The sequence below is a fragment of the Myodes glareolus genome, chromosome 14, assembly GCF_982192425.1.
Source record: "Myodes glareolus chromosome 14, mMyoGla1.1, whole genome shotgun sequence".
NCBI classification, from domain to species: Eukaryota; Metazoa; Chordata; class Mammalia; order Rodentia; family Cricetidae; genus Myodes; species Myodes glareolus.
In genome coordinates this window covers 17,274,131-17,289,215 of record NC_142039.1, presented here as the reverse complement: position 1 = coordinate 17,289,215, position 15,085 = coordinate 17,274,131, and the positions used below count along the sequence as shown (strand labels likewise).

At 40.9% G+C, this 15,085-nt stretch overlaps 1 protein-coding gene across 3 annotated transcripts in view; it reads left to right on the top strand.

Moving 5' to 3' along the window:
• Camk1d (calcium/calmodulin dependent protein kinase ID) overlaps positions 1-15,085 on the top strand; it is a 407,618-nt gene that overhangs the window by 251,769 nt on the left and 140,764 nt on the right. For all 3 annotated transcript variants that reach the window (XM_087896387.1, XM_087896388.1, XM_087896386.1), the window contains exon 3: positions 830-904. In XM_087896387.1, coding sequence (XP_087752513.1) covers positions 830-904 — 75 coding nt within the window. The remainder of the gene's footprint in view (positions 1-829; positions 905-15,085) is intronic.

Genomic DNA, 15,085 nt, shown 5'->3' with positions numbered 1-15,085 from the left:
TGGGAAGAGGAAAGGCAGAGTCACAGTTACCAGCCAGACACAGAGGAAACAAGATGAGAATGCCTCACTGAGAAAAGATACCAAGCCACATGGCTAAACATAGACAAAAATTATGGGTTAATGTAAATTGTAAGATCTAATAGGCCAAATAGTTTATAATTAATGTAAGCCACTTTATTGCTTTGGAACTTAATGGCTGTGGGACAGGGTGGTACAGAAACTTCTGTCTACAAGGCGATTTGAACATGTATTGTTTCTAAAATTTGAGATGAAATTAGCTTTCCCTGTTAGTTCACTTGGGAAACTGAGTTTGCTGGCGGGATAAGTGTGAACTCCAGTGAGGTGGTCAGCCTGGTTTTCCTTTGCTTGTACTGGATTCATGAACTTGACCATGAATCTGTTCCCTGGGGTATACTGGCTGTTAGGAGGGATGAACCCACACATAGGTGGTTCTTTAGACTCATCTGCAGGCCCTGCATTGAGACAGTGGAAAGCAGTTATGTGCTACCCAGGAAGTTCAACCATTTGACGTGCAGCTATGTGAGAACATATAGTATTGAGAGATTTGGTCCATGGCATCCATGTTCAGCAGCAGCATCCAGTGCAGTGTTACCAGCTGTGGGCTCCCGAGGCCTTAGAAATGATGAAGAGAAGGGATTGAGGGAGTATGAAGTTGAGAAATACATTTGGAACCATGTGGTGGAAAGTCTTCAATGTCTTATCAAGGAATTGGGATTCTATCATGTCACTTTTGTTCCCCGTCATGACCTTTCTTTTCAAGTATAATTGTCCTTACCATTGTGTGTGTGCTTTCTTTTCTTACTTTTAGGATAAAACATGAAAACATTGTTGCCCTGGAAGATATTTATGAAAGTCCGAATCACCTGTACTTGGTCATGCAACTGTGAGTACCTTGTCTGATGAATACTGAGGGGTGTGAATGCCAGTGCCTAAACAAATGAATGCTGGGGACCTGTGAGGCAACAAAACATGAGGATGTCTGTAGGGTACTGAGAGCCACGCTCATCATCATATAGGGCACCCAGACACCTTTAGACCTGAACAGGCCCATTCTGCTACTGCTGAATCCCACAGTTGGGCTCCATGCTACTATCGCACTGTGCCTCTGTGGCTGTCTCATCTGCCAGGGCCAAATGTTGCCGAAAGACGCGTCAGTGGGCCAAGTATGAGGAACACTTTGCTCTCATTTCTAGGAGAGACTCCCACCCTGTCTTCATTTCCAGGGATGCTGGGGGAGGAAAGCAGATGGCAGCTTGTGCTCCGTCCCTTCCCTTCTCTCCCTCTGGTGGATAGTTACATTCACTTGTGACTGAACTGTGAATTTGTGATAAACACAGAAAGGGACGTATCCCTGGAGTCAGATGGTGGCATTGCCACCTCCATGATGCTGTCCCTGGAATCCACACACACCTAGGATTTCTGAGACAGGGAGGAAGCGAGAATGTCAGATAGAGATGACTTATAAATGTGTTTTAAAATTTAAGGCAAAATTATCTTTCTCACTACATAAATGCTTGACTTTAAGTGCTTGATTGTCAGGAACATTCCATTCTTTATTTACTAAAAGTAAATATTAGAAATGTCTCAGAACGTTGGGACATCTCCATGATGTAAATGTGTGTAAGTAGATGCTGGGATACCACACTATTGGGTCTCGTAACTGAGAGGAGAGGAGTGTTGCTGAAAATCTGAATATAGATAATGAATTTGATTGTTTATTAATGAGGTTCTGACTTTGACTTGCCACAGATGTACAGAAGAATTAGGGTTAAGTTAGTTTAATGAATGGTTTTTCATGTTTTCTCTTCCTTATGGATGTTTGCGTAACTTCACCTTCTGGAGATCATTTTGATATCAGGAAGTATCTATCAGGTCATTTCTTTTTTATATTTCATTGCCTTAAAAATGTTTTCATGGGTGATTGTATTTTGGATAAATAATTTACAAATGTCCCAGTTGGAAGTGTCTGTCTGGTTTTCTCTGACAACGACAGTAAGTCAGGCTAAGCAGCTGTTTTATTGCTTAGTTGAGTGGGAATTGCCCAGTTACCCAGGAATCTTCCTTAGTACTCTGCTATTTGGTTTTCTGAGACAGGGTTTCTCTGTAGCTTTGGAGCCTGTCCTGGAACTAGCGCTTGTAGACCAGGTTGGTCTCGAACTCACAGAGATCCGCCTGCCTCTGCCTCCCAAGTGCTGGGATTAAAGGTGTGCGCTACCACCGCCGAGCAGTATTCTGCCCATTTGTTAGTTGTGTGTATTGCCCATTTCTGTTTTTCTTTTATAACCAGTAATAACTCTCCCCAGATTTAGAGACGGTCACTAAAGACACTGACTTTGTTTTGTGTAGTGTTTCCTCTCTAAAGATATAAATGAATCATTTTCAAATGTTGATTGCCTAGTACAATTTTGATGATGATCAAAAGCCCCAGATAATATCATCTGTGTTCTGAACTTTTTTTTTGTCAATGCAAAATGACTAATACTAGAATCAGAACTCCAAGGTCTTTGCATTTATTTACTTCAGGTTTGTATGGAAATATATTACCTATCACTTTAAGGACCCCAGAGATGGAAATCTCCGCTGTGCCACTGACTGGGTGAATCTGGGCAAATGATCAGGCCTCACTGAGGACCAGTGTCTATAATGGGCAAAGAAGAAGATGGTAATGTTTACTTTAGAGATGGGATGGGGAATGTGTGGGCAATGGTCATGGAGAACAGGTCCTCAGTATGGGCAGGTTTCTCAGTGGGCATCTGTATCATTTCATCAGGATGCTCTTCAGATTTTAATGAGATGAAGTCCAAATAGACCTCAATTTTACTTCTCTTGAAAGTAAAGAGATCAATGACTTGATCATGTGCTCACCAGCAGAAACATATGTAAAGAGGAGTTGGCCCAAGAACCGTCAAGTGTCTGGAACAGACCCAATCGTAGACCAAACCTGGCACAGACATCCCCGTCCTACTCAGACTCTCAGTTGAGAGCATCTTCTCTTGGTGGCTGCTAGCGAAAGCTTTGTTAACACGAACCACACTTACTGAGATTTCTTAGTATCTGAGAGGAATTAGGCAGAAAACAACTAACTTTTGGTGGGTGCACTGGGTCGATTTGTTTGGTAAATCCCGATCTAAACGTGGTGGATGTTTGAATGACCTAATGAACAAAGCTGTGTATCTGCATTGGATATGCCAGTTACAACATGGTAACTTGTACCCATTCATGTTTCTTTGGTTTTCAGTTCCCTTTTAGGAATCAATTTTATCGAAGTGTAAATCACACAGAATACATTGCATTTCATTAGACGGGACCATTTCTGATCCTCTCAGAAAGACGCCTTTTCATGTGTCAGCCCCTCCTTCACTGACCTGTGGTCCAGTCAATGATTTAACTTTCACAGGAATTTTTATTTTGTATTCTAAAATATGGAAATGAAGTAATATGTACTCATTTGCATCTGACATAATTCACTCACAGGGATGGCCTATATTCAGTGCCTTGGTTGAAAAGAACTTTAATTTTCTAAATTGCTTTGGTAGCCTTGTCAAAAATCAATTGCCTGGGCCAGCAAGAAGGATCAGCAGGTAAAGTGCTTGCTGCCAAGCCTGACAGCCTGAGTTCAATCCTTGGGTCACATACAGTAGAAAGAGAAAACAAACCTGGGAAGATGCTTACTAAAGTCCACAAGTGCTATGGCACACACAAAATACCCATACACACCACACATACAAAATACCCATAAACACCATACACACGCACACACACACACAATACCCATACACACCACACACACAAAATACCCATACACACCACACACACACACAAAAAAAATTCCCATACACACCAACACACACACAAAATACCCAATACACACCACACACACACAAATGTGATGAATTTTTTTGTTAATATATTACTTGATCATATTTTTGTGTGCATTATTCTGTTCTATGCATCTGTTCTTGTATCAAAATTATGCAATATCACAACTCTAAAGTAAATCTTAAAACTAGGTGTACTTTATTCCTTTATTACATTATATTTCCCTTTCTTTTATCATTTATTATTTTATAAAATAACTTTGGCATTCTTAAAACTAGATTGTTCATATGAATTTTTAAATCAAATTTTGAGACTTGTTGGTAGACATCTTGTTTGGAACTGCATGGACTCTGAACAAAAACTTGAGAACAGTTAACAACTTAAATTTGAGCTTTAATTCATAAGCACAACTTGTTTCTCTATTTAGGTCTTTTATTAAACTTAGCCTACATTTTAAAGTTTTCAGCATATGGGCTTTGCTCAGTTTAATCTGAACTCTTTCATTTTATAGATCCTGTTGTAACTGAATGCTATTTTATTAGAATGGGTAAAATACAATTAACTTTTATAAGTGATTCCCATGGTAGTTCAAGTAGTTGTTTTATGTTTTGTTTTATTTTTATTATCTTCTGCATCAATTCTTGTTAATTCCCAAAAGAATTCTATGTAGCAAAACTTTAATTTACAAAGTATATTTTAAGGTAATATATGTCTTTGAAATAGCTTTTGTCATATATTTTGGGAATTCATATAAAACAACTCTGACCTTCCCTCTCTTATCTAAATTAAATGTTTAAAAAAGAAAGGCAAACAAGAAAGAAGAAAAGACATGGGCAGAAACCCCTTGCTGCCTCAGAATACAGTATTATCGGAAAGACTTGGACTTGCTTTGGGAGTGTGTAGGCTGTGTGATTATTTTGTCATTGTATTGGGTTTTATTTGCCAAAGCCTGATAGCATTTCCCTCCTGAATTTTGTTGTATAGCTTTTGGTTCTGGATCAGTGGAAAGTGGTTTTGTTTGCTTGTTTGTGTGTTTGCTTTCATTTTTGACTACTTGAAAAGCCCTTTATTTCTAAATATGCAGGGTTTAGAATAGAACATTAGGGAGTTCTGGATTTCACAATATTTGTGCTTGGGAGGGTTTTAGTTTCCTAGGAAACCTCACCCTCAGCACCCAGGCTCCTCAGCACTCTAACTCTATTGCTTTTATAATTGCTATCTCTGAGGGTGGGATGTATTTGTCCTATGCTGCTATGGGAAAGATTAATTGTTTAGGGTGTGTTTATGTACATTTTATTTGTGTCTCGAACAAATATGTTTTTTCAGAATGCTATCTGGGGGACAATCTTCTATAGATAGTAAAAGACTGAGATCACTCTGATATAACTTATAGATGAGAGATCAGTTTAAATTTCTGTCTCATCTATCTTTGCTTGTAGACTATCAGTCCTGTACTTGGAAAGGCCACCTCTCTTACTTCCTCCCTTCGTATCTATAGTGGGTTGCATAAGCTGCAAGCTGAAGTATACATTTACAGGTCTGCAGAGATGGTTCTGGAGGTGAAGTGCTCACCATGCGAGCATAAGGACTTGTGTTCATATTCCCCGAACCAACATGAAGCTAGATACAAAAACACACATTTGTAATCCCAGTGTTCCTACTGCAAGGTGAGAGATGGATACAGGAGAATTCTTGTAGCTCAGATAGCCTGGCACACACCTACCTCAAAAAAAAAAAAAAAGGCAAGCCTTAACACCTGAGATTTTTCTCTGACCTTGACACAAGCATCATGGCATGCACACACACTCATATGCACGTGTACATACTTGCATACTTATGCATACACCTAAACAAGTGAAAGAATATGTTGGAAGGAGTTTTGTAGAAAAAGCAGATTGTATTGCTGTTGTGCTTTGCCACCCTTCCAATAAGACTTTAGGCTCCATACATGGGTACCTTCTGAATCTCTGTCTCCAGCCTAGGACTATTCAGAAGTTTCACTTTGCTGTGCAATAAGTACCATTTAAAATCTCCACAAAGTCTGTTCATCCTGGTGTCTGTCTCATCTTAACAAACGGCAGCTCCCTTCTTCCAATTTCTTGAACTCAGAATCTGGAATCATCTTACATTCATCTTTCTCATACAACAAGTTCATCCTCTGTAACATGGTGGCCAGCTTGTTGGGGTTTATGTCCCACCCGGTACCCCACAGCCAGCAAGTCCCAAAGAAAATCACACACAGGATTCCATAAGATTATAAACTGATTGACCCATTAGCTCAGGCTTCTTGTTAACTCTTGTAGTTTATATTAACCTATTATTCTGATCTATGTTAGCCATATGGCTTGGTACCTTTTTCAGCTGTCAGCTCACATGTTGCTTCTTCAGTGATCTGGGCAGGAATGGTGGAGGGAGCTTCCTGCTTCCCAGAATTCTCCTGTTCTCATTGCATAACCTCTACTTCCTGTCTGGTTTTCCCACCTATACTTCCTGCCTAACCAATCAGTGTTTATTTAAAACATGGTTGACAGATTACAGACAATTCTCCCGCACCAATCCACCCAATGTCACCAACAATACACTATCACAGCTATTGCTCAGGCCCAAGGGACCCATTCTTCTTTCCCCAACCTTACCATTGTAGGTGTTTTTTTTATTGCTATGAAGAGATACTTTGACCACAGCAACTCTTATAAAGGAAACATTTAATTGGTGTGGCTTAGAGTTTCAGAGGGTTAGTCCATTATCATCATGGTGGGAGGCATGGTGGCGTGCAGGCAGACATAGTGCTGGAAAAGGAACTGAGAGTTGTACATCTTGATCCAAAGGCAACAGGAAGTGAACTGAGACACTGGGCATGGCTTGAGCATATATGAGACCTCAAAGCCCACTCCCAAAGTAATACACCTCCTTCAGCAAGGCCATACTTACTCCATCAAAGTCATTCCTCCTAATACTGACACTTCCCCTGACCTTATGGGGGCCAAGTACATTCAAACTACTGCAGTGTGCTAGCCAGATACTTGTTGAGGACTTCCATTGACTTTCTACCTCAATTTCTATTGTCTTTGTCTTTACAAAGATTTTACAGCAGCCTCTAGGATTGCATCAGCCCTGACACACTATAAAGCCCCTGACTTCTTGTCCCATCTCTCTCTTTCCCTTTTATTCAACTGCATCCAGATCAGAACTATCTATCTATCTATCTGTCTGTCTGTCTGTCTGTCTGTCTATCTATCTATCTATCTATCTATCTATCTATCTATCTATCATCTCTCTATCCATTCATCTATCCATCCATCCATCCATCCATCCGTCCATCTGTCCATTCGTCCATCTGTCTATCTGTCTATCTTTACTATTTTGTGTGAATACACATTGCATGTGAAGAACAGAGGACAACTTTCAGGAGTCATCTGTCTCCTTCCACCATGTGGGGCCAGTGGTTTCAACGGGGTCATCAGGCTTGGTAGCAAGCCCTTTTGCCAGCTGAATCATCTCATTGGCCTTCCCTTAGATCTCTAATGCTCTCGTGGAATTTAGAGAAGTCTGGGATTTCTGCTAGATGCCATTTTTGAAGGTATTTTTCCTATCTTACTTATATAAAATTCCCCCTACTCCTACTTTAGACATGTTTATTCCCTGTCTCTTCCCCCAACATTATTTCTCTCTATAACACTCTTCACCCTTAGAAAAGCTAATCTCTACTTTGTTGCCTGTGAGAATGGTACTTGTACACTGTATGGAACACTTAATAAACATATGTTCTGTACTCAGACTTCTCATCAGATCGTACACTTTTTAAATATATGTTCAAGGACTAGACAGATGGTTCAAGGGTAAAGAGCTCTTTTTGTTCTTCCAGAGGATCTGAGTTCAGTTCCCAGGACCCATACTGGGCAGTTCACAACTTCAGAGGATCTGACACCCTCTTCTGACTTCTGCAGGTGCCTGTACCCATGTGAATATACCCTTCCATACATACAAACACATAATAAAAATAAAATATATCATTAAAAATGTTTTTCAATTAATGTTACATAGAAAAGGAATGGTGATTAATAAATATATCTGTTTTTCTTATTTAATCTTTACAACAAACTTTAGTGATTGTATACTATAATTTTACAGGGAGAAACTGACCAGAGAGACTGAATCTTTTGATTAAGGCAACAAGTAACCCATCATGTACCCTTGACCAATGTAGTATAATGTTCCAATAATATTGTCTAGCAAACCAATTTGTATTTATCAATGTGAATAATTCAGTTTACCTAGAATGCCTTATTAATTATAATTCTGTCAATGTTTTAAAATGCATAGAAGAAAGATTATTTAATAATACCATAGAAATTTACCTGGAAAATCTCATTCTGTTCACAATTACTCTGTGTTTTTCCCTTATGTAATTTTTAAAAGCACAATGAGTGAATGGATGAATGATTTTTGTCGATATGGTGATTTATTTTGTATTGCTTATTCTAGGTAAGATGCAAGTATTTCTAATACTTATTTCATTCCATGATAGCATTCAAATATGAATAATATAACCAGATACCTGCTGAGATTCAATACCTAAGAATTAAGCACATACTCTTTGAAGAATATTCATTCAATTTCCAAGTAGCTCAGGACATGAAAATATATGCAGTTTCCAAGAGAAAATGTGTTTTATCTACTGTCTTGTCTTGGGTATGAAGCTGTTTGAACAGTTCCCACTTTGGGGGATAGGGTCACCAATGTTAGCTTTCATGGGGATATTGTATTCATAATTTATACACTGTGTTCCCAGAAATATTTTTAATTAGAACACAAATTATCACTCTCAATAGAAAGCCTTCGGTAAGTAGTTGAACACAATAGTGAAGGAAAATGTGTTTCTGAATATAATACCTTAGTATATTTACATATAAATTACTGAAATCTTATCTTCATTTACCGCAGACAGCTAATTAAGAACTCGGTAGGCCTGTAGTTTCTGCTCAATATTGGGAGAGTAGTTAGGATTTTGATGGCATAACACATAGACGATCCTCTTTAGTGGCTCTCTTTGCACAGGAGTGATAACCCACCATGGCTGCACAGAGATGGTGATAACCCACCATGGCTGCACAGGGGTGGTGATAACCCACCATGGCTGCTTTCTTTTAGGATTGTACTCTGTGCACCCTCGAAGGAGGGTGATAAGTGTTAGGCAGATGAATGTAGGGCGGAGGGAGGTGGCTTATGCTCTTGGCAGAAGGGTCTGGCTCAGACAGAGGTCTTATTCTGCAATCTATCTGGTACAGAGTCTGGTCTGTGCGTGTCGGTGGAACCCAGGAATGCCTGAGTCTGTATGAGGTTGAGTCTATGAAGGACTCTGTCTATAGGGATTCATCTTTGATGAGTTTTGTCCTTCGGGGGCTCAACCTGACTAGATTGCAGGCAGGTATGTGACATCTTGGTAGGCAATAGCATCTGGAGACTCTGGCCGATGCTAGCTTGGTATTTCTGGTTACTGCTGCTCATATATCACCCAGTTACCACCTGGGTAACTATTGGAATAGAAAGGCTTAGAGAGCTGCAAAGACAGAAACCAAATGGTCTAATATAATCTTGAACCGCGTTATTAGATTCAACTATATAAAGTTGTTAGGACATAGTCATGCTTTCGTTCATCTTTTTAAATTTATGAATTCACAAATGTCTTTATTTTCAGGACTTAGGGCAGAAAGTAAGACCTTTTTCGGGTTAGATAGGAGCTCTACCACTGAACTCTATCCCTAAGCCCTACAAACATATTTTAAAGATTTTTTAAAAATTGATTCTTATGTATATATGTGTATGCCTGTTTGCCTATTGTGTGCCCTGTGCATGAGGTGTCCTGTGGAAGCCAGAAGAGAGCATTGGATCCTTGGAAATGGAATTACAGGCAGCTATGACCCACCCCACATGGGTGCTGGAAAACAAACTTAGGTCCCCTGCAAGAGCAGCAAGTGCTTTTAGCCACTGAACATGGCTTTTACTGTGTCACACAATTTTGTAGCTGAGTTGTGTTTTCGTTTAAAGTTGTCTCTTGGTTTCCCTCATGATTTCTTCTGCGGTCCACTGGTCTATTTAGTTTCTATGTTTATGAATTTGCTAATTGTCCTTCTGCTGTTGATTTCTGGTTCCCACCCCTTGTAAGGCAGATAGATGCTTTGCGGGATTTTGATCCTTTTCAAATTTACTAGCACCTGTTTTGTGGACTAAGCGATGACTTACTCTGGAGAATACCCCACTCCATCTCGACAGAAGGGTGCTTCTGCTGTTGTTGGCTGGAATGGAGCTCTTATTTCTGTGAGGTCGTGTTGGTCTACAGCGGGTAGGTCCTGCATTTCTTCTGTGGTATTTTGTTGACTTGTGCCATCTTTTATTGATGGTGTTGCTGAAGGCTCCTATTGAGCTGTTGCTCTGTCAGGTCCCACTAATGCTTGCTTCACATATCCTAGAACTCCAGTGCTCACTCCTGGTGTGTTTATTGTTGTGCTGAATTAACTAACCTCTTTGGGATATATGCCATCATTTGCCTCTCATAGCAGGTTTTAGCTCTTTGTAGTCATGCCTTAAACGTGGTTTTAAAACTTTTAATATATCTTATGGTACTTTTAAAGATACTATATTTCCCATTTGACTCAATCTGTGTGGCAAATATCTTTGACTACAAATGAATGAGATCCTAAATTATGCACAGCTTTAAAATGCCATAACTCTTTCCGGGTGGTGTTCTGAAGAGCACTGTCGTGGTCTTGTGTTAGGCAAATATTTTACCACCAAGCTGCAATGCCACAGCCTCAGATAAATCTTGCCATTATAGAAGCCACTATAAAATGTTCTGAAAGTATCATCTGGTCACTGGTACTCACAAAGAGAAGAAATGGGTTTTGAATATAGGACATCAATTTCATTCATTTATTCACGGACAGATTGCACAGATAATGTATTTCATTCAAGCATTCATGTAATAACTGAAAGTCAGCAGGCTCAGACTTGTAAAATACAAAAATATAGAAGGAATCGCTGCTGGCGCTGTTATTTCCGATTCCCTGGCAGATCTAAAACTTGGAGTTTATACAAAGAGCACCTGCACCATGATGGATTTCAGAGTGTATTAGATTAGACATCCTAGTCTGCGGTGCTCCGGGACCGCCAGTCTACTTGACGGCTTAATCAAAGGATCCAAGCTCTGATCTGACCCAACTAGTGTCTGTAACATGAAATGGCCGGGCCTGCTTGTTCAGATTTCTGTCCTGCCCAGCCCCCCAGCTGTTTAGCCCCAAAGAAAATGACACAGAGGACTCCGTAAGTTATAATGCTGATTGGCCCGTTAGGTCAGGCTTCTTACTGGCTAACTCTCATGTCTTGATTAACCCATTTTTCTGATCTATGTTAGCCATGTGGCTCAGTACCTTTTTCAGTGGTGCAGCTCACATCCTGCTGCTTCGGTGGTCTGGGCAGGAGTGGGAGGAATCAGCTTCCTCCTCCCTAGAATTCTCCTGCTCTCCTTGCATCATTTCTACTTCCTGTCTGGTTTCCCCGCCTACACCTCCTGCCTGGCCAATCAGCGTTTATTTAAAACATGATTGACAGAATACAGACAATTCTCCCGCACCAAGCGTCCTCGTGCAGAGTCAACGTATGGGTTCCCTCTGAGGGTGTGTTCTCGTAGTGTTCCTGTTTCTCAACAGCATCTGCTCAGCTCAGGTTTGTAAGCCCTCTCCTTTCTCTGGGCATCACGGCACTCTGAACTGGCACAGTACCACACCGGCTCCTTGATGCTCTGTGTCTATCCCACAGCCCCCTTCTGCTCCCTGACATCTCCATCCGGCTATCTTGTCACCCTTCCTGGAGCTTGTCTACTCTGCTAGGCATAGCCTGCAATTATAGAATTGTACCCTCATCAAGGAGAGTAATTGCTGTGAACTGTAATCACCCCCTCTAGACAGTGTGATCCCAGAGACCTGCTCTTAGAGAAATCATCTCTTTCCTGAAATCCTGTAACCTTCACCTGCGTTTGTCATTACGTATCATCTCATTCATTCATTCATTCATTCACTCATTCTCTCACTCACTCACTCACTCATGAAGTATATATGGAACCCCATAACAGGGTTGGTATTATTAGCTGGAAGGCTACAACAATGAATAAATGTTCCATACTTATAAAACTTATATAATGGGAGGAAAAAGAGATAACAGTCAAACAGTTTAATAAGTCATTGAGTGTACACAAGCGACTACTAAAGTCTTCTGAAGAAAATTATAAAGGAGGACAAAGCATGCTTGAAGGCAGATAGGTAGTTAGTGCAAAATGGCATGGTGGCATTTGAGTGTAGACCTATAAGAGGTGAAATGGTGCCCCAGGGCCAGGCCTTCCCCAGGCCTGTGATCCATGCAGTCAACCAGGACCTGACCCCACCCATGGTCTTAACACTTTTCTTTCATCATCTGAAAACTCTTAATCATTCTGACCTTTGGATTTGTGGTTCCTACATGAAATTGAATTTGACAATGGGGCTTGTGTCACGAGAGACTGGGTACAAGTGTACAGATGTGTGCATCTCTTTTAATCACTTTCTGTGGTTTTGATAAATATATGACCAAAAGCAACTTAGAGAAAAGGGGCTGTTCCAGTCCTGATGGTAGGAAGGGCAGGCACTGGGAATCTGAGGCTGACCTGGCAGGGCAGTCAGGAAGCAGAGAAAGAGAGGAAAGAGGGAGAGACAGAGACAGAAACAGACAGAGACAGAGAGAGAGAGAAAGGAGAGAGACACACACACAGAGGCAGAGAGAGAGAGACAGACAGATATACACACACACAGAGGAGAGAGAGACAGAGACAGACAGACAGACAGACAGACACACACACACACACACACATACACACACACATACACACATGGGGGAGAGACAGAGAGAGAGAGACAGAGAGAGAAGAAACAGAGAGAGACAGAGAAAGAGAAAGGAGAGAGACACACACAGAAGCAGAGAGAGAGAGAGAGAGAGAGAGAGAGAGAGAGAGAGAGAGGCAGACAGACAGACATACACACACACACACACACACACACACACACGGGGGGAGTGAGACAGAGAGAGATAGACAGAGAGAGACAGAAAGGAGAGAGAGAGACAGAGAAAGGAGACACATACACACACACAAACACAGGGGTGGGGGAGAGAGACAGAGAGAGAAAGAGAGAGAGAGAGAGAGAGAGAGAGAGAGAGAGAGAGAGAAGAGCTAGGTTCTAAAATCTCAAAGCCAACCTCCAATAACATACTTACTCAGCAAATCTCTACCTCCAAAAGGTTCCTTTACTCCTCAAACAATGCCACTACTGGGGACCAGGTATTCAGATACATGAGCCTATGGGGGACAATTCTATAAACCACCACAACATCTAATAAGCCCATGTAGAGTGACACCCCAGGTATATACAGCAGGACCACTCAAGTAAGCATTACAAAAGGGAGGGGACATGCCATCAACTAGCAATTAGACCACATGAAGAGAAGGGGAGATCTTTTCTGCCTGGTCTTGAACGAGGAGTCTGTCTCCCTTCAATAGTTGGATTTAGTTACTGAAAATTCTAACTGGCAGTGGTTGTACATATTTATAGGGCATGGTGTGAGCTTTCTCAATGCATGGATAAAATGTAATGGGCGTTAAGGTTGCTGGAAAATCCATAACCTAAAACGTTTATTACTTCCCTGTTTTGAGAACATTCGAAACCCAGTCTAGTAGCTATTTTTGAAACTTGTAGCTAACTCTGTCCGCAGTTAGAGGTCATTTCTCCTATGCAGTTGCACCAGATCCTTTAGCCATCCTCTCCTTCGCTTGCAATCCTTCCCTGCCTCGGGTCAGCACCTTACACCCTGTACTCTCGGATTTCAACTTCTTAAGCCTCTGCATGTAAACAAGAACAGGTTTTTTTTTGTTTTTTTTTTTTGTTTTTTTTTTTTTTTTTGTCTTTCTGACCTGTTTTACCTAACAAATTGTCCTTCACACTTAGCCATGCTGCTGTCTTCATTGTCCATGGGGACAACCGCACCGTGACTTTCTGATCAGTTCCTGCTTTAGGACTCTGCCTGAAGTAATACAGCCTCATGACCCCTTTCCAACAGGACAGACTCGGACAGCCCGCACTCTGCAATTCTCCACCTCTCATCAGCCTTTAGCCTAGACAATGGCTTCCCAGTTGACTTTTCGGATGCTTATTCTTTGAGGTTATTGAGAGCAGCACTCTTGCCTCTGCCCAGGCTTCTCATCCAGCCTAACACCTTTTAGAACCCTACCCCTGCGGTTATTCTGGCTGGCTCTTTTCTTCTTATCTGACACATCTACCTTGCAAATGCAAAAAATCCCACACCAGTGCCCTATCTGTATTCTCTGCAGCTGAGCTGCGAGGGTCCTGTGGAGACATTTGCATAGTGAGAATTAGACTCAGCCCCCCATGGCTCTGACCTCCTTTCCTGCTCCTTGTAGTCACTCCTGTTAGGTTCCATTTCCCCTAACTCTTCCTTGCCTTTTGTAAGCTTTCTGCTCTAAGACAGACGAATATATTTATTCAACTGGTGTCAGACCTCCTTAGAACCAAATCCCCACATTTTTGTTGCATTGCTTAATAAAACAGTTGGAATTTCTTTTTTAGAATTTTATTTATGTGTATAAGTGTTTTGCCTACACGTATGTGTGTGCATTGCCCTTAGAGGCCAGAAGGGGGCATCAGATTCCCGGGTGTGGAATTACATATGCTTGTAAGCTGCCATATGGGTGCTGGGGATCAAATTCAGGTCCCCTGAAGAGCAGCCAATGCTCTTCATTGCTGAGTCGTTTATTCAGCACCACAGTTGGAAACTTTTAATTACTGTGTTATATTAAGTGACCTCAATAGTAATATTTGAAGTTAGTAGCCAACTGCAGTCACTGATTGGAGCTAAATCTTGAAGCACATCCCTATAAAAGAAATGGGACAAATTAAATGATAAGAGCTCAAATACTGTATGAGTTTTCAGAAATCTATAATTGTACTCTGGAATAGCTTGGTCTGTGGAAAATATCTTGGTGGATTTCTATTTTTTATTGGATAATTTTATATCTGTCTAGCAGTGAGAAAAGATGGAGAATATGATTACATTATAGCATCCAGCTTTGAGAAAGCACAAGAAATCTGCTAATAGGAACAGTTTATTTTACAAGGTTTATCTTTTTTAAAGTGTCAAAGAGAGC